At 41.8% G+C, this 19986-nt stretch overlaps 2 protein-coding genes across 2 annotated transcripts; one reads left to right on the top strand and one right to left on the bottom strand.

Annotated features, from left to right (window-relative positions):
* Positions 1-291: 291 nt before the first annotated feature.
* On the top strand, positions 292-5533 carry LOC103374028 (protein disulfide-isomerase A4-like). The gene is made up of 10 exons (XM_008304044.1): positions 292-568; positions 1535-1712; positions 2287-2492; positions 2596-2734; positions 2827-3032; positions 3172-3330; positions 3578-3729; positions 4041-4197; positions 4471-4704; positions 4824-5533. The coding sequence occupies exons 1-10, from the start codon at positions 493-495 to the stop codon at positions 5237-5239; spliced, it is 1923 nt and encodes a 640-aa protein (XP_008302266.1). The 5' UTR covers positions 292-492; the 3' UTR covers positions 5240-5533.
* Positions 5534-5613: 80 nt separating this feature from the next.
* si:ch211-217a12.1 (alanine aminotransferase 2-like) lies at positions 5614-18259 on the bottom strand. The gene is made up of 12 exons (XM_008304045.1): positions 18190-18259; positions 17898-18085; positions 13066-13155; positions 12356-12464; positions 12011-12144; positions 11290-11533; positions 11012-11091; positions 9730-9866; positions 9060-9234; positions 6714-6869; positions 6517-6629; positions 5614-6254 (listed from the first exon to the last, which is right to left on the bottom strand). Exons 2-12 carry the CDS (start codon positions 18042-18044, stop codon positions 6164-6166), a joined length of 1476 nt encoding a protein of 491 aa, XP_008302267.1. The 5' UTR covers positions 18045-18085; positions 18190-18259; the 3' UTR covers positions 5614-6163.
* Positions 18260-19986: the final 1727 nt, after the last annotated feature.

Below are 19986 nucleotides of genomic sequence, written 5' to 3' on the forward strand. Positions count from 1 at the left end.
ATATTCATAGTGAGCAGAGTTATATGAGCTGCAGATGTGTGCACTGACATTAATACGTAAACTATTAGTGAAAAAAGTTTGCATGCTCAGTACAGTTTCTTTATACCTCTGTCCCACACACTATCATAGCTCTGAGTGCGACCAGGAAACAACCTCCAGCGTCCAATAGCGTCGCTCAACGTTCCAGCCTCAGGAATTAAGTGGCGGCTTGTGATTGGACGACGGCGGATGATGGGAGCCAATCAGAACGTGGCAAGTCAGACAAGTTCCAGACGGAGGAGGCGGCGTGCGTGATTTCTGAAGTGTTAGTTTATATGAAACCACCAAGCCGAGGCTTTGCACCTCCACACAGCAGTATTGATCCGGGACAGCGGGTCTGTGCAGCCGACGCCGTGCTTTGATGACATTCATCAGCGTTATTAGCCAGAGTTAATTAGCCGGCTACTTCGGAGCAGCACGTCGTTGACGCGGGGGCCGCATCATCTGTGGACAATGAGGAAGGTTGCTCTGCTGCTAATTGTGCTGCTCGGCGTTGCACATTTTGCGACTGTCAGCAGGTGTGAAGATGGTGAGTGAGTTATTTTTTTTTAACAGCTTTACTACAACCGAGCTGGTGGTCGAAGTGAAGCTGTGGCGTAGCTGGTGTGTGTTTCCTGTAAGTTATTGTTATGCAAACTAGCTAGCTAAGACACTGTACATACTTTGTTAGCAAGCTAGCCAGCAATCCACACACACACTAGCAGTTGAGTTGCTCCTGGGTGTTAACAATTACTTTACGCACAGTGATAATATTATTTCAGGCAGTCCTGTTTCTGTTGTACATCGCCGGTATGCAGCATAGTGACAGTACAGATTACATGAGATGATTAGATTGTACTTTATTCATCACCACAGATGGGGAAAGTCACTTGTTGCAGCAGTACAGATGTATGAAAAGAGCACAAACATACCAACACGTTAACCTAAGGAAAAAAAATATGTTCAAACAAAAAAAAGCATAACTAGGAAGAGCATTGCACATATAACATATTGCACATGAGAAATGGGTAAAAATGTGATAGAGAAAAATGGATCTAATATTCTATAGTATGTATGTAAGGATGCAATATTGAAGGAGACCTACAGCATGTTGTAGATTCTGACAGCAGTTGGGATGAAGCGCTCCTCCTTACACTGTGGGTGTATCAGTGTGCTGCTGAAGGAGCTGCTCAGAGACCCCACAGTGCCATGCAGGGGGTGAGAGGTGTTGTCCACGATGGATGTCAGCTTGGCTAACATCCTCCTCTCACCCAACCCCCTCTATGGAGTCCAGTGGATGGTCCAGAACAGAGCTGGCTCTCCTGATGACCTCTTCCTGTCCCTCTCTGTGCTGCCTCCAGCTGAATACACTCCCATTTCTTGCTGCACGCCAGGTCCATACCTGCCTCGAAAAGTCTGAGGAGTCAAACAAGCAGCATTCTGGTGGCACTAACACATTGCCCTGGCTTTAGCACAAAATTAATGTGGCATTTTTTTTTCTCTTGTTTGCTGTCAGATGTTGCAGAAGACAAGGAGGAAGGTGATGATGAGGACAGTGATGACGAGGAGGAGGAAGATGATGATGACGACACAGAAGTGAAAGAAGAGAACGGGGTGCTGGTTCTTAACGACAAGAACTTTGACACCTTCATGGAGGGCAAAGACACAGTTCTCATTGAGTTCTATGCCCCATGGTAAGTTTTTACTATGTTGTAATTTTCATAAGCCTGCCATCAGAATGACCTGTTACTTCAAGTCTAGGGCAGGAACTGACAGTTGTTTTCACTGTTGCATAATCTGTTTATTTATTCTTGAGTAATAGATTGTTTGGTATTTAAATTGGTCAAAAAAGGCAATTGGTGTTTCCCAAAGCTCAGCGTGAAGTCTGCAAATGTCTTGTGTTATCTGCCACCCAAAAATATTCAGTTTACTGTCATAGAGAAGAAAAGAAACCAGAATATAGTAAAGTTTACGATGCTAGAATTAGAAAATTACACCTTGATTATCAAGATATTTCTTGTTAATATAGTAACTAAAAAAAACAAGATTAATTAATGCATCTAGAATATATCTTTATTGTCATTGTAACATGTACAACAACTACTCTACTCATTTCAAAATTGAAAGTAGCACAGGAGCAGAAAAAAATATTTCTGTTGAAACTTTAATATCTAAGCCATTTCCTATGTAAATTTTTCAGCATGACTCTGTCTTTTCACATCCTGGTAAACGTTTTAATACAGCTGTGTCCTTTGTATATTATTTTAGGTGTGGCCATTGCAAACAGTTTGCCCCAGAGTATGAAAAAATCGCTGAGACTCTGAAGGGGAATGACCCTCCTATACCTGTGGCCAAAGTGGATGCAACAGTAGCCAGTGTGGTGGCCGGCAGGTTCGAAGTGTCGGGGTACCCCACCATCAAGATCCTAAAAAATGGGCAGCCTGTGGAGTATGACGGAGATAGAACCGAGAAGGGTGGGAACAGTTTGTTCAGTTTAAACATCTTCACAACATTTCAACACAGCTACACTTTAAAAAATAAATAAGTATTAATGTAGTGAATGTCTGTGTGTTGCAGCCATCGTGGAGCGGGTGAAAGAGGTGGCTCAGCCGGATTGGAAACCTCCTCCTGAGGCGACGCTGGTGCTGACAAAGGACAACTTTGATGACACTGTAAATAATGCAGACATCATCCTGGTGGAGTTCTACGCTCCTTGGTGAGTTCATGAAATACAGATTAGTTGTCAAAAGCAGTGTGGAAATCACCCAATAAAACTTTCATCATTATCCATCTTTAACTGACCTCCAGGTGCGGACACTGTAAGCGTTTGGCTCCGGAGTACGAGAAGGCAGCCAAGGAGTTGAGCCAGCGCACTCCTCCCATCCCTCTGGCCAAGGTGGACGCCACAGAGGAGGGTGAGATTGCCACGCGTTTTGGAGTCACTGGCTATCCCACCCTCAAGATCTTCAGGAAGGGCAAGGTGTTTGACTACAACGGACCCAGGGAGAAGTTCGGTAGGTCACTGACCGCGTCGTGTCTGTCCTTGCTGTTTTCTGTGCATGTTGAGCTTTGCATGCATGCAGACCTGTGTGCATATTCCAGCTTCGTTAATCATGCATCACAGCTGATCCATCTTTTTCTCTTTTCCCACAGGCATTGTTGACTACATGGGCGAGCAGGCAGGGCCTCCATCCAAACAGGTTCAGGCAGGAAAACAGATTCAGGAGCTCATCAAGGACGGTGATGATGCTGTCATTGTCGGTGTGTTCTCTGGCGAACAGGATGCAGCTTATGAGATCTACATTGAAGCCTGTAAGTGGTTCCACTATGATAAGTCACTTTTTTTTTTCCTGTTTCCCTTTTTTTTTTTTTTTTCCTTCTCTTTTCTGGTGACTGCATGTTTTGCAATTCAAGATCAGAGATATGTTGTGTCATCACCAGTATAATTCTGAGACCATTTTCCAAAACGTAGCATTTAGTTAATTTTAAGGAACATAGACTCTTTCTCACTCTTCAAATGGACATGTGGGTATTGTTCTCACTGATATTTGTCTGGCAGGTAATGCACTGAGGGAAGACTTCACCTTCCGTCACGCCTTCAGCGCTGAAGTGTCCAAGCTGCTCAAAGCTTCTCCTGGTCAGATTGTCATTGTTCAACCCGAGAAGTTCCGCTCCAAGTATGAGCCATCGTCACACACGCTCGAAGTCAAGGTGCCGTCTTTTATTTCCATTTTCAACATTGCTCATCTGTTTTGGTATTTGTTACTTTAAATGTTTTTAATAGTTTGGGTTTAAATTTGGTTTTACTAGATATGAAACTGTGCAGAATCCCAAACGACTGTGCTTTCTTTCAGTTTGAGTTTTGGTGTACAAATAAATTTGCAATATGCATGCTTCACTGAGCAACAGCCATTTTCAGTTTTAAATGCTATATTTGCTAACCCCCTAAAATCAGCAGATTCTGACACAGGTGGAGAAATTCACATTTGAACTCAAGATATGTTCATTAATTTGTCATGCAGGACTCGACGACGGTGTCAGAAGTGCAGGAGTTCTTCAAAAAACATATGATTCCTCTGGTGGGACACAGAAAACCAAGCAATGATGGGAAACGTTACGCCAAGAGACCCCTGGTGGTTGTGTATTATGGAGTTGACTTCAGCTTTGACTACAGGAAAAGTGAGTTATTACGTCAGACCTGGGACCTTGTTAAACACCTCGTGACCTGAATGTTGCTTTTATTTTTATTTTAAAAATCAGCTTTTGCTAATTCATTATTTGGAATTTTGTCCTAATTTTATTCCTGTGGCCAAGCTTTTAGTGGAAAACTTTTTATTTTATTTTTTCAAAATCTCTTCTAAACATCTCATCTATTTACAGCAGCCATTACATCGTGCAGTTATCACCTGTGGAGGATTTGTTGTGCTATAACATGTCTTGTCGTCTTTTTAGCTACGCAGTTCTGGAGGTCCAAGGTGCTCGAGGTGGCCAAAGACTTCCCTGAGTACACATTTGCCATCGCTGATGAGGAGGATTACGCGGAGGAGCTGAAGAGCCTGGGTCTGAGCGAGAGTGGAGAGGAAGTGAACGTGGGAATCATGGCAGATGGAGGCAAGAAGTTTGCCATGGAGCCCGAGGAGTTTGACTCTGATGTGCTGAGTGACTTTGTTAAAGCCTTTAAGAAAGGTGAGTAGTGTCTTATGGCATGATGTGACCTTTGAGTTTTCTTGTAAACAAGTCAATAATTAGGTAGTTTGCAGTGACTTGCACTTTTCTTACTTAATTTCTTTTTATGTCATTTACAGGAAAGCTGAAACCCATCATCAAGTCTCAGCCAGTTCCAAAGAACAACAAAGGACCAGTGAAGGTTGTGGTAGGAAAAACCTTCGACGATATTGTCATGGACACCCAGAAGGATGTCCTGATCGAGTTTTACGCTCCCTGGTGTGGCCACTGTAAGAAGCTGGAGCCCGATTATGTGGCTCTGGGCAAGAAGTACAAGGGTGAGAAAAACCTGGTGATCGCCAAGATGGACGCCACAGCCAACGACGTTCCAAACGAGAGCTACAAAGTGGAAGGCTTCCCCACAATATACTTTGCCCCAAGCAACAGCAAGCAGAGCCCCATCAAATTTGAAGGTGGAGACAGAACAGTAGAAGGGTTTAGCAAGTTCTTGGAACAGCACGCCACAAAGCTATCACAGAAGAGAGATGAACTTTGAAACTTTCTCTCCCTAAAAAAAAAAAAAGTAGCTAAGAACTCTTACCGTGCTGTCCAGGCAGAGTCCCAGAGGACGCTGAGGAGGCCTCTGGGAAAGTGAAGGGAACGCAGTGGATTATAAACGGTGTTACTGAGTTGCTGTGATGATTTCAAGGTTCGATCATCATTGTAGTTTCTGTTCATTCCAAGAGATTCCGCTTTCTTCTGTTTGTAAAAGCATGTAAGCACTGTTTAAGATGTAAGTCTTTTTAAATAAAACTAAAAATGATGGCAGCCTTGTGGCCCAGCACTCAAACGTGACTCTTTGTCTTGATAAATCGATACAAGTCATGCTGGAAGATGATTTGCAAATATAAGAGCCGTCACTGCAGACAGTTCATAAAACAACAGGTTTTTTTAATCGTATTTAAGAACAATTTAAACATTAGTAATACAAATGGCTACATTCTGATACAGGCTTTGAAAAACAGTGATTTCCCAATCTGGTGCATCATCCACAGCCGATTAAATTAATCAAGTAATCACCAAACATGTTATTAAACTGACACGTATAGAACCACTTGGCAAAAGACGGATGCACCTGTAGCAGCATCTGTGACATGACACGGGATAAAAGGTCTTCAACTCATGACATACAATCAGCGCCATAACATCTGACAGACCTGGCTGGGTAATACTTAAAGAAAGTGCATCATAGACTGAAACTCACTGCATCTTGACATGCTGTAGGAACATATGAACAGGACATCTGATTGCATGTGTTGCTCAAAACAGTGAACAGAGCTTTAAAAGTCTGATTACATGTGAAGACAGTCCTTGAGCTGAGAGATGGATCTTGCGCAAAAGCTCTTTCACATGAAGGCACTTAAAGATACTGGCACTGAAGGATCTGGTTCTTGAGATGTGGTTGAAAGGCAGAGGACCATTAGGAAAACTCCTGCGTGAACCGCAAGTGGAAGTCTCGGATCTTCTGCAGCACCACCTTCAGCTTCTCTGTTGGAGGCAAGATTGTCATCCTGGAAGGAGGAGGATGAGTTTGAGGTTAATGGAACGATACTGACGCTTAACACTCGTGTTTTGAAGGTTTATTCTGTTCATAACCTCAAAAATTAAAAAAAACAAAACCCCACATTAGATACTATCAGGATTTGTGCAACACAGTCACTTGTTACCTCAACACAGTTTAAAAATCCTCATCAGATTGAAGTAGCTAAAACTTTTTGAACTTCAAAAGTGAACAGTAGGAGGCAGTAAGACCACAAGCTTCGCCGCACTAACCTGAAGTGGAAGGTTCCCTCTCTCTGGCCGAAGCCACTCCCTGGTACCAGGCAGATTCCCTCCTCCTCCAGCAGCCTCATGCAGTAGTACATGTCAGGGACTTGACCTTGCTCCTGCACACACACACACACACATTTGTATACATTTGCCTACACAAATTAGGAGATCAGAGGATGCAGGGTGTGTGTAGAGCAGACCTTGGCTTTGTCGATGGCCTTCTGAGGCAGAGTGATGCGGGGGAAAGTGTACATGGCTCCCTGGACCGGGTTGCAGGTGATGCCTGGTACCGTGTTGAAGATCTCCTCCGTCAGCTTGGCCTTTTCTGCCAAAGCTGCTAACACCGCCGTCCGCTCCTGAAGGAGAAACGGTAAAAACTGTCAGGGGTGAATAATCAGGTGAGTCACACAAACGACAATACCAGCTGGGTTTGGGCGTCCCAGTTTATTTAGTGGATAATCTCACATAGCTGAGCCTAGCTTGCACTGAAGAATGGTCTGACTGCATCTCTTGGGAACAAGATTAAGCTTCTTTGTATTTCTTAAACCAATCAGCAGTGTTAAGCCCAGAATACAGTGATGGAAACGTTTCCATGCACTGTCATTAATATTGCTAATTCACTGAAAGAACCAAAGCAGGCCCGGTTTATTACATGATCACAGTCTTCTTTGAAACGTTTTCAGTGGGAGGCTGCTACTCGGAGGTTGTGGTCGCCTTTTCCTGTAATGAAGGGGGTTTTAAAAACCCCACCATGCAGACAGCGGAAGGGGTGGAGACAAGTTTAATAAAAACGCTTGGTGGAAATGGCAGACTTACACCCAAAGTCTACTTTTGATGGGTCCGACTGGGTGCTGACAGTAAAGATAATCAAAGTAAGTTAAACATTTTCAAGTTAACAACCTGACAGTTAACAGAGTGCAACAAAGTTATACATTAATAATAAAGTGTCATCACATCTCTGTGTACTGTAACCTTTCATCATCACTATAAATATGCACATCCATCTTACAGTTTGGTTTTACATCCTGCAGTGGTTTTTCATTAACAGTGACGCACCAAATACTGGAGAAGTGAAACGACAAGCATGAGCAGGTGTTGGATACCAATAGTGAGGTATTGTGTGGTTCTCTCCTCCACTTTTTCAAAAGCTGCATTTCAAGAAACCTTTCAGATCTGACAGGCATTCTTGTACTTGGTCTGGATGTTGCCCTTGGCACTGAACCCAGCATTTGTTGCAGCCTGTGCTTCACCTCCACTGAACCCTGAGCAGTATGCTTTCTATGTCCTCATTTCAGTGCAAGAGCCCGCCCTCTAAAGGCTGAACAGAGTACTACATTTACAGTAGTCCTCAAATGTATTCATACCCTCCATTAAAGAAAAGGCAAAATTCACAACAGTCACTCAAACAACTAAAAATTGAAAAAAGTAATAATAAATAAAAATTTGCTAGATTATTATTTAGTGAAATAAGACATTCCTTTTGAATTTTGGTTGCAAAGAATAATTTTTTAAAAAAACAAAACAAAAACAAAACTGTCCTGAACAAATTAGAGCACTTTGCTGATGAGCAGTGGGCCAAAATCAAAATACTTGTCAACAGGCGCAGAAGTCTGATTGAGAGTTACAGAAAACAGTTGACTGCAGTGATTGGCTCAAAGGGTTGTTCAACAAAATAGTAGTTTACCGGTTCCAGCATGCTTTATATATATATTTCTGTTGAACCACAATTCAAAAGCAATGTCATGATTTTCATTAAATTTTTATTTATTATTACTTTTGTTGATTTCAATTTATTTCAGTGACAGATGTTTTTTTCCTTCTTTAATGGGAGGGTATGAACACATTAGAGGACGACTGTATACTAAATACAATGCAAGAGGACTCTGGAACAGATTACCTTCTCCGGGAGAACTGGGTGTGAACATTTTTGACCTGCTTCTGTTTGGTTAACTAATATACTCAGATTATAAGAGGCCAGGTGGCTCCTATAGGGTGTGTTTATTCTCCTGCTGAGTCACTTGTGAAAGTAGATGTGTAGTGTGGTTATTATTCCTCTAACTATGGTAAAGTGCAAAACATTATTTGATGATTTTTACATGCCTTAATACTTAAGTATGCATTTGTGCGTTATAACTGCAACCACAACTGCAAATCTGGAGAACTCTTGCTAATCACAAACACACTATTGATCATCAATCTAAAAGCTTCCTCTGCTACACAATAGTTCTGTTTATGTGTGGGTCTGATGGCTACCTCCTCTACAAAGCACAAACCTTCTTGAAGTCACCAACCAGCTCTAAATTACATGGTAAACTGTAACAGATTGAATCCAAACACATTTCTCGAACATCACAGGATTCAAAAGCTGATTATTCGCGACCGATTGAATGCCATGTGAGGACTTTAGCACACTCAATACGGGCTTTGTGTGCATAGATTATATGGTGCGGTGTTTGCGGGTGTTTACACAAGTAAATTCTGTTTGCATACACTCAGAGCATTGCCAGGGTGTGCACTAGCTGGTGAGGTGTGTGTGTTTTCCAGACCTTCATAAATGTGGTGTAGGAGGGCTCATCGGGCTGAGGGGGGTTCACCACCAGGTCCAGCAGAGCCTGGCCGGGGACGGGGGGGCACAGACGCACCGACACCAGCTTGATGAGCTGGGCCTTCACCTCGGGGTCCATGTTGATCACCTCCATGTAGCCTCCGCGGAATCCGCACCTGACAAAAGCAAACAGAGGAAAGAAAAAAGGCAAACACAGAGTTTACTCTTACTGCAGGTAATGTACACATCAGGAAGAAGTCACTCCTCCAAAGATCCTTTAAAGGAGTTTTCTGGTTTTGCTTTAGGGGTCAAACACAGATGTTGAGTGCATTTACTTCCTCATTAAACATTTGCAGAACAGATTTTTTAAAAAACATTTAAACTGTGCATACTGTGCATTATTTACATCTGTGTTTACGAGCTTTCAGGGGTTTTCTTCCCTGTCTTTGTTGTTCGTGCATAGCTACACTTCTTGCGGACCACCTGTAAATCAGTAGAGATAACATGAAACTATTGGCACGGCTGTGTATCATGTCGCCCACATGCACGTGTGTCTATGAGAAAAACATACATAAACAGCTCCTCAGCACTGCTAGAGGTAAAGAATTTTTCAATTATTAGGTCTATTATATATATATATGCGTGTGTGTGTGTGAGTTTAAAATACTCACTCTCCCATGTAGCATTTGGAGGTGGAGTGGAAAGAGGCCATCTCCACCGTACTGGAATACTCTGGTCCCATCTCGAACAACACTTTCTTAAAAGAATGAAACTTGCAGCCCTCTGCATACACGTTATCCTGGTAGACCTACAAAGGGAACACAGCTTAAATACAGATAGCCAAAATTAAAAACACATCATTATGGTCATAAAAAAAAACCTCTATGCACCTAAGAATTCACTGAAATGAGCTGAATGTATTCAAAGTATGGTGAAAGTAAGTTCCATGAAGAGCAAATGTGCACATAGCTAATTGTGTACGTGTGATAAAATAAGGGTGTATAAGGAGTTCTTTTTATAGAATAGTTTTGGAAAATAATTTAAAATATAGAGATATTTCTGCTCTGTGTTTAGGCAAAATCTTTGAAGCCTATTATAATTCAGGGATAAGATTTTTAGGTTTTTTTGTTTAATTCTCTTTTAATTTATTGTTAATTTGTTCTGTAAACAGCTACTGCACACTTAAACATGCTTTTTGTAAACTAATTGACATGACTGCTATGAGGAGGAACAACAGTGCTGGTGTTAACATTTCTACCAAATGTCTACAAATCTGCATTCCATTGGTTGAAAATGGCTCAAAATTGCAACTACTGTTATACATAATCTTGAATCTTACAAGGCCAATGCCGATAAAGTGAGCCGTCTATAAATTTATATTACGTGAAGAATGTTAATGCGCTCTAATCAGAGGTAGGAGGCCCACTTTTCTCAGCCCTGGATTTTCAGCAAAATCATGCCCTTTTGCAAATATATCCTGACTGAGACTTATTCTTCAAAGGTGTTCACATTATTTCTGGCTATTCCTCCACTATCTTTCTGCTTATTTGGTTTGGACTTGTGCTGTTGCAGACTGCAGAAAAACACGTGCGTTGCCTCGGCTCTGAGAGCTCTGTCTTTGGCTCCAATTAATATGCTTTGGGATCACCATGATCCTCCACTGCATTAATGTCTGCTTCAGGTGATTCTGGAGGGGAGAAGTCCAGCCTTTTTTTGGCAGAGGAGTGGCAGATTCTGTGCTGCTCTCCATTTTTCTCCAGTATGGGGATGTCCCCAAGGAACTCCTGCCTCATTCAGCCACATTCCATCTCAGTCTCTTACCTACTTTTTTAGCATTTTTCAATATGATGCTGTGGGTGGCTCAGAGTTGAGGGTGAAGTTACACTTTAAGACATCTAAACAAAACTGAAACAGAAAAACTTTTGAGGAGAGGAAATGACAACTGTGACTTACTTCATCAGCCATGAGGAAGAGATGCTCCTCTTTAGCGAATTTGATCACATCTTCGATGCACTGTCTACTCTGGACCTGACCTATCAAACAGGACGAAGACTTTTGGTGATTAGAAGGGATGTCTAAAGTCAAAGCAAAACTTATCTAAACCTTTAAGTCTCTTTTGATGTCTAAACTATACAAAAATTTACTTCTGAAAAACTCTGTTGTTGTTTCTTTTTGGATAAAAATGGACCAAATTCTTGTCAGCTAGGTCTAACATACACAACCAGACACACCAGTGGGGTTTCCGGGGTTGATGATGCAGAGGACTCGAGGATTGCAGTGCTGCCTCGCTGCATTGAGGGCTCTCCTGAGCTCTGCCACATCCAGACTCCAGCACTTGTCCTCGTCCAGGTAGTAACTGATCTGCACAGCACCAAGGTCTGCCAGGGCGGCCGAGTACAGAGGGTACTGGGGGATGGAGATCATCACTCCTGTACGGTCGTGTCCCTCACCGCACACCAGCAGCTTCAACATGGTCTGGGATTGGAAGGAGTGGAGAGGAAAAGGAGGAAGAGGAGTGGACAGGCTTTATTTTTGAGGATTTATGTGGTGTCTGAAGCTGTTCATGTACATTAAGAAGAAGAAAAGTAGGTATGAAGCCAATCATGCCTCGTTATTTTGTCACAGTTAAACATCCATCAGGAGCAGGATCGCCTTGTTCAGTAGCTGAGCGTACGTTGAGGTCATTCGGTAGCATGGTTCGGTTGCATAAAAATTGACAGTGACAAAGGTCTGCGGGTGGAGTAATGTCATAGATGTGCAAAGTACACTTCAGTATATAATTAACAAAAGTGGAATGGATCGTACAACAGCATTTATGGCCAATCCACTCAAGGTATGTCACCTGTGTTGGCTTAAAGCAACAAATCAACTCACACAACAGCTTGGGGAAGCCTGGCCTACAGTTTATCAGCACTTAGCGGTAGAACAGATATGTGGGAGTGGAATACAAACCACAATGGCATCACTGGCCCCTGTGGAGAGGTAGATGCTGTCAGGGTTGGAGGGGATGCCGCCGTCTCTCTTCTCGATGTAGCGCGCCACATCCTGGCGGACGCACTCGATCCCCTGGCTCGCACTGTAGGCCCCTGGAACACATGGAAATGAACTTTGATTCAAACAAACAAACAAAAAAAAAAACTGACTGCATTGATCAGTTGAAACATTTTAACCTTGGTTATATGGTGGCACAGACTGTCCAAACAAATTATTAATGAGTAGACAAATAGAGGCGAAAGCGAATGACGTGTGTGCTAGAACAAGTCGATGGGTCGGTGCACTGAGGGGGCGTTGTCTGACCTATACTGTGGCCTCCGCAGGCATCTAGAATACGCTGGGCTCGTTTCTTGGCGTCCTCTGGAAACTTGTTGTCCTCCATGAGTTCGGGGTAAGCGCACAGAGCCAAGACCTGAGAGAGGAGGACCAAAACCATAATGTGTCAAAAACATTCACAATAAAGTTCAGACCACTTGAACGATTATAAACGTGTTGTTCATCAGGCTCTTCATTCAGTTTGAAATACAATGTTAGATACCACAGTAAAGTACCAAATCTCAGCTTTTATTTGAGTACATCAGGGCTGAAAGAACTGTTTTAACACATTATGAGGGGTAAAGAGGTGATAATGGAACTGTAGGAGGGAATAATGAGTAGGAGTTGGAATCACGGAGTAACTCATGATACGATAGTGTCACGACACTGTTTAATGCATCTGCACACTTTAATAAAAATATTGATTTCTGGCTCCACTCTATCAATAATGTATTGCCAGAGGAAGTGATACAGTACATTACTTAATCAATATTTTGTTCAATCCCTTATAATAAGACTTAGATGAGAGCAAAAATCTCCCAGAGAGCAATCCAAATACTTGTAATACAGTGTTAGCCATATGAATGTAGTCAGACCAAGTTTATGTGCGACTGCAATTCTAAGTTCTGCATACTCAAAAAAACCAAACCCACAAACATCCAAAAGACTTTAGGCAAAACTGTGAAAAGCGGTCCAACCTGTCTGAGAAATGTAATTGGTTTCTGACCCATGGCGTGGGCGTCGCCGATGTTCGCCTTGATCACTTCTGTGAAGGGTTTCTTGACTCCCTGAAACGATAAAAACACAAAACTGTAAGAATCAATTTTGATTAGGTCTCTGAGCAACATGTAGAAAATACAGACGCAGTGTGAAATGTAAGAGCCTGGGGAGTCTCTGTTATTTAATTCTTACTCGCCGCGACAGCTGTTCAACAAACAAGATGTGTCTGGACATGTAAAAAGGAGTAAGTCGAGTCAAGATACCGTTGAAACTACAAAACCAAGAGTTAGACGTGTTTTCTCCTTCATGTGTCTCTTTTTCTGTCCCTTCTTTTGCATGTTTCAAAAGTCAGCTATCATTGAAATCAGCACGGTTATGATAAGTGGACAATAATGACATAATGACCCTTTATGATGGGAGCATAAACCACAGACTCATCTGTGCTGCTGTCAACTGATGGCTTGTAAATCAAATCACAACTACTTGCATTCACCTCACACAGGCCCCTCAACATCCACACATGCATCCTCTCTCATTAGCACCCTTCTGTTTTGGAAAGACTCTGGCACGGAGACTGGTTTGGCCTGCGGAGGGATGACGCTGCTGCTGGGGCTCCCACAGACACAGACCCTTCACTGTTTGTAATTCGGGGTATTAAACAGGAATGTCTGGTCTAATCCAATCACACGAAGAGCTTGAATCTTTCCCTTTTTTATTCCTCTCCTCAGCCAAACCATTATGCGCCTTCTGTCCCCTCTCTGTTCATCTTCACCCCAACAGCTTTCTCTTCTCATCTTTGACCTAACTAAATCACGCAAACTCTGGTTTGGTGTCTGTATGCCTGTTTGATTATCACAGTTGCTGTTTATCAGATGACGTCATGCAACAAAAGATAGACCCTGATACTTTATGACCTGGAGGAGGCCTAGAAAGATAACCACAAGGTTGGTTTTGGCTTAATGATTGGTTCATTTAAAATCACACCATTACGTTACAATGAAGGCAAGTGAGAAATAAAATTTAAATCCAGTCAAAACATAAAATACTATTACCTGCAATGTTCAGAAATGCATATCAGAGTTTTGGAATAAAAATGTTATTGTGATTTCAAACTCAACTGCCCACCACGTTCAGGCTGTCATATGATAATAATAAAATAAGTTTCATAATCTGTTTTCAAATCAGGTCAAGAAGTTAGAAACCGCATCACTCTGTGTTTATGTTAATTACCTTTATGCATCCAACAATCAGGATCCGAAAATCAGGACGGACTGTTCTGCATCACCAACCCTTACTTAATTAGAAAAAAATCTTGTTCTGTCTTGTGTTGTGATGTAATCGCTTTCTTTGCTGGGACCTGCCTCAGGTGTTTGCAGTGTGGTGAATGTAGTCATGTTGTGGGGGCCATTAAAATGAATGTAAGAAAGAAGTACTCGCTGCGAAAACAGATGTTTTTCATGCCGACCTTGATAACGTTTCACATACTGAATGTACATTGACTATTTAGTTGTAATACACTACATACTACAACTCCGGCCAAACAGTTACATCTAATCTTGCCCTCATCTTGTCAAACCTGTGCGTAACCTGTCTTTCAGTCGCACATTCAATCTCTGCATGGCCTGATTTCTATAGGAATTTTACCTTCTATTGCACAACTAAAATGGTGCTGTTTACATTATCCTTGCCATGATTCGATGTGTTCTACATGATAAACTACCAGTCAAGAGGCATTCAAGGGAACAGGGAGAACTTTCCTTTTAGCTGAGTCAACACTGATATTTTTTTGCCCTTGAATCACATTGAGAGCGAGCTCTCCAAAGTTCCTCGGGTTGCACTAAGTCTGATATGAGCTCGTTGGAAATTTAAGTAAGCGGATGCAGCACGTTTCCTTTTAAGTCCCTTTTCTATCCTTATTCTGGAGCAACAAAGAGGCTGCTGTTCTGCGGGTAAAAGTGGGAGCCAGTTGGTTCAGCACTGCGCTCTCCGGCTCAGTCAGCACCAGGCGCCGATTATACAGGCCAGAGCAGCGAACCAGGCAAACAAACCATGTAGGTCACCAGTGCTGAACAGAGCAGGGCCTGTCAACCATCCTAAAATCAAGTCGCTTTCTGCCTTCAGCCACGCTAGGATAAGTGGAACTACACTAATTCAAGCTCTAGCTCACGCAAACGTTAAGAAAACGGCTCCGATTCTTGTTCTTTGCTCAAACTAAGACGCCTTTTGTGACGAAACTCCACAGTAATTTCACTCAGATGTAAAGCACAAAACAGAATAACTGTATATAAACACAAAGTGGATTCTTTCCCCCTCATTCTCCTGCTCTATTGTCACTCTTTTATTGTCACAGATAGGGCACACTTGCCAGCAGCGGAGATCCAGGCCTGAATTAGCTTACTGCAGTGCAGTCATGCCAGATGTCTGGGTAAGGATTTATAAGGGTCATCACCACGCCAGCACATGCATAAACACACATACACACTCGCATAAAATCTGCTGAGCCTTCAGTTAAAAGTGTCCTAGTCACAGATTTGACAGGAAGTGCACCCAGCAGACGACTGGTCAACTGCAGCCAAGCAAACTCTCCTGACCCCATCAGAAAACTCCTGGTCTTCACGTGGTTTTGGCTCGCATTACTAGAAAGTACTCAACAGGTGAACATAAAAGGAAAAGAGGAAACTCGATGCTTGCTCTTCGGCACATCCTTGTGTTTTCTCTGGACAAACACCAGTAAAAGAAGCTCATGTTGACCTACTATTAGCATATCCTGTACGAGGATCCATGTGTTTGTATGTGTCTAAAACTACACCCTTCACTGAACTTTGTCCAACGTAAGCCTTCATAATTCCTTAACAGCAACAGCTTTATGGTGTAATGTGGGTTTCGAAACTAGTTACTGTCAGTCAAACATTAAGGATCAGCTTTGCTTGTGGTTTTGCCTTTATGGAAACAAGTGGACTACCAAGAAGTGGAGCACTTTCATCAGAACTGGGGCTGCTTGTAATGAAGCTCCTGCAGTGAAAGGCCTCTGAGGCTGCTGGGCCTCACAGCTGCAGCTCAGTCCAATGAACTCTCTCTCCGCAGAGGGGAAGAGGAGGAGGGAGGTGGGCAAGCGAAGAGCGACAAAAGAGGACAGAGAATGTACCCTCTCGCCTTACGTAATAACCCCTCTGCAACATACACATCGTCTGGATCCTGGAGCCACCTCAGGCAAGAGTGGAGCGAAATGTACTGAAAACCAGCCAGGACTGTGCCCCCAAGACCATCACGTGTCTTGTAAGGACGACATAACTGCAGAGAGGGTTGCGTTACAGCTCTTAAAAGACACTCTGTTCAACCTGCTCGCCCTTCCAAAGGAAGAACTGTAGATCAATATTGCCTCTCTTGAATGTAATATGAGTAGAGCATAACAGGGTCACTACGGTGGACATGGAAGGACTTATAAAAGCTGACCTACTCTCTAATGTCCTGCATCCACTCTCCAAGCCAGTCAGCAAAAAACTGTAAAGGCAAGCATCTTATTGACTGAGGCTACGAGGCATTCATATCTTAGAGGAAACAGAGCGGAGTGGGGGGGAAAGAACTCTATTTGTTCACTGTTCACAGTTGCTGGTGTGCAAAAAAAAAAGACAAAATTACCAGCCTCAGGCAAACTGTTCCCATAACGTGGCTGTTAGGTGAAGTGAAATTCCAGTTGTTGAAAGCTCCGGCAGCTGGTTGGTTTATTCATTCATGATCTCTCCCCCTCCTCCCAGACACACACACGCGTGATTTCACAACTTTGGTTTTTTGCAGTCACTATACATCCCCTTAACAGTAAAAACAGTAGTAGTCCAAAAAAAATAAAAAAAATGATGCAATGTGAACAAGAATCTAAGGTTGTTGCTACTTTAACTCAACATTCTTGTAAATCAGTTCAACTAGAATGTTGGATGTACTTGAACTATCTAGTTGGACTCTTATCAACCAACCAGTTTAGTCAGACAGGCAACATAGATTTAGCAGTTTGCTCAACTATGTTTGAGTAGCCCCTGCAAAACAGCATCCAGGACTTATGGCGTGTAGCCCAGCTGTTTTCTTGTAAGACTTAATGATCAACGGCAAATCCATTATTTGCTGTTAAGAGTTTAGGCCACGATGTGTTGTAACACATCAAAAAATCAATGCGAATCAAATCATTTGAATTCGAATTGCTTAACTTGATTGAACGAATCAACAAATGTAATTTAAAAGCGCATCCTTTGAATAGGAATTGCTCAACTTGAATAACTCTATTATAAAAGCTGAATATCAATCACATCATTTGACACTGTTACATTTTGAAAACTACAATTCGGATTCAGTTCAGGAGCAACCGAGAGCCACAGACACTGGAGATGTGTTGAAGTGCTCATCTTGAACGACTGCATTAAAAAACTTGAATCATATATCATTTGAAGTTGAATGGCGGAATAGTTGTATTAGAAAATCAAATTTGGGTTTGAAACTGAATTGCTCAGGTTGAATAATTGTGTTTAAAAAAAAAAAAACTGAATATGAATCATCACAGATCCACACTTTATGTTGGGATGTCTTGCTGATTAAACCAGACTTTCTTGGCTAAGATTTTAAAGCAGCCTGGTTACAGATTGTTATTTTTTTTAGTGTTTATCACATGAAAACTTGCAAAAACGTTGAGAGCAAGTAGATTAAATAAACCAAACAGCCTCATAAAGCTTCACCTCAGTCCCACATCACCACTACTGCAACATTATCTTCCTTTTCTGACTTTTTTTTTCTCCTCCCTCCAGCTGTACTAGTCCCACCCTACCTCTCTGAGCTCCTTCTCTATCTGCACGGCCCGCTGCACGATGGGTCCCCGGACCGCGTACTCGACCCGCTTCACGTTGGGGTTCATGTTGTCCACGGTCAGCACCTTGCCCCGGCTCGGGACCCCGTTCACTGCCTGCTGGGACATGCTGCTTTCTGTTTTTCCGACACACACACTTGAAATTCAATCTGGAAAGGAAAAAGTGAGAGAGAAAAGAGAAGAGATGAGAAATATCACGACTGAGCAGAAGTTTGCAGCTAATGACGAGCAGATAAAGTCTATCAGTTGTTACCAGCTGTTGAGCGGAGCCTCGCTTGTTTACACCCCGCAGCCGCTCTGAGCTCCGACTGACAGTTGAGCTTCTCTGTTCGTATTATTCCCAGCCGGCCGCCGCCACGCCTTCCGCCGCCGCTGCTCACGGTTGGCTGGATTTCTTCGCTCACTTCGCCTCCGGCTGCAGCGTGCCAAATGATGCCTTTAAATGCAGTCGGGAAAAAAAATAACACACTACTTCCACATGCAGCAGTAGGACATTTAGCAAGAGCTGACTTTTATTAAAGAAAGTTTAAGAAATAGGAATCCAGGCAAAATTAATGAGAAAGCTTTTATTTTTTTAATTAATTAATTTATTTTTTAAATAACTTTTTTTCTTCAAGCATATGTGTTGATTTTAGTTGGTGTAAGATGTGCATTTGTGCCGCAAACTATAACCTTTACTAAATTTGGTGTTTTCATTTAACCTCTTTAACCTCTTATTATTCCATTTCTATTTTTTAATTATCTATTTTTTAATTATCTATTTTTTAATTTAGATATATTACATGCTTGTTATTGGATTTTTATAATCTTTATATTTTTCATTCGTGATGCACGATATTAAAATTTCTGGCCGATACCGATATCCGATATTAAGGTTTATGATATCGGCGATAACCGATATTACCGATGTTGACAATCAAATTTTTGTTCACACCGAAAAATGAGTATAAGTAAACACTGTGAGAACGTGAAAACTATTCAAATATGCCTATCCCAAATTCGACCACATAGTCTTCTTTATCACCTAACAAAACATATTTAAACATATTTTAGCATTTTTAACGTTCAAGTCCAGGACCATTTAAGCAAAAACATCTGTGAAATAGCAGCAATATCAAATGTAGAGACAAAGGCGCTAATGTTGGACAATCATTGGTTTTTCACATCAGCTAAATTTGTTCACCAGATTGATACCGATATATCGGCAAAAACACTAATATTGGCTGATATCGATGTGGTTACCGATATATCGTGCATCTCTATTTTTTATTTTTTATTCCTCTTTGCTATTTGATCACACACACACACACACACGCACACACACACACACACACATGCATATCAAACAAGAGCTCGGGTCTTAAAAGGTTAACTGAATCACACATTTCCACCAAGAACAGAAAGGTCAATAAAAATCATGAAAATGCAGAATATTAAATTCTTGGTCCTGCATGATCAAGATGATAGCAAACATATGTGACACTAGAAACTGGATTTGAATCACGCAATTTGAAACTGAATTGCTCAAATTAAATAATTGTATTAAAAACAGAATTTTAATCACATAAGTTGCATATGAATGGCTCAAAAAATAATAATTGTATATTTTTAAAAAAAGGATGTTTTAGTCACAGACCTTGAATTTAAGATGGTCGATTTGAATAGTTATTTAAAAAATGAATCTGAATTATGTAGTTAGAATTAAAGTTGCTCAGCCTTAATAACTGTATTACAATTTAATTACAATCCCATTGTTTGAATTTGAATTGCTAGACTTAAGTTTATTACCGTCATGTCATGTCTCCGTCAACTCCATTTCAACCAATCAGCACCTGTTTGCAGTTCAATTACTCCAGTCAAACAACTCAAATTTAAATTGTGTGATTCAAATTCCGTATTTAATACACTTTTTCAAGTAAATTCAGTTTCTAGGTGCACATGTTTCTGACCACAGAGGATGCCCAGACTCCTGCTTACTGTGCCCTCCCCAGAGCACTCAGCTTTCAAGCATGCCATGGAAAGAGGTGCTGTGAAATATCTAGCTCGCTAA

Source organism: Stegastes partitus, unplaced genomic scaffold (assembly GCF_000690725.1).
Source record: "Stegastes partitus isolate 25-593 unplaced genomic scaffold, Stegastes_partitus-1.0.2 Scaffold2124, whole genome shotgun sequence".
Lineage (NCBI taxonomy): Eukaryota > Metazoa > Chordata > Actinopteri > Pomacentridae > Stegastes > Stegastes partitus.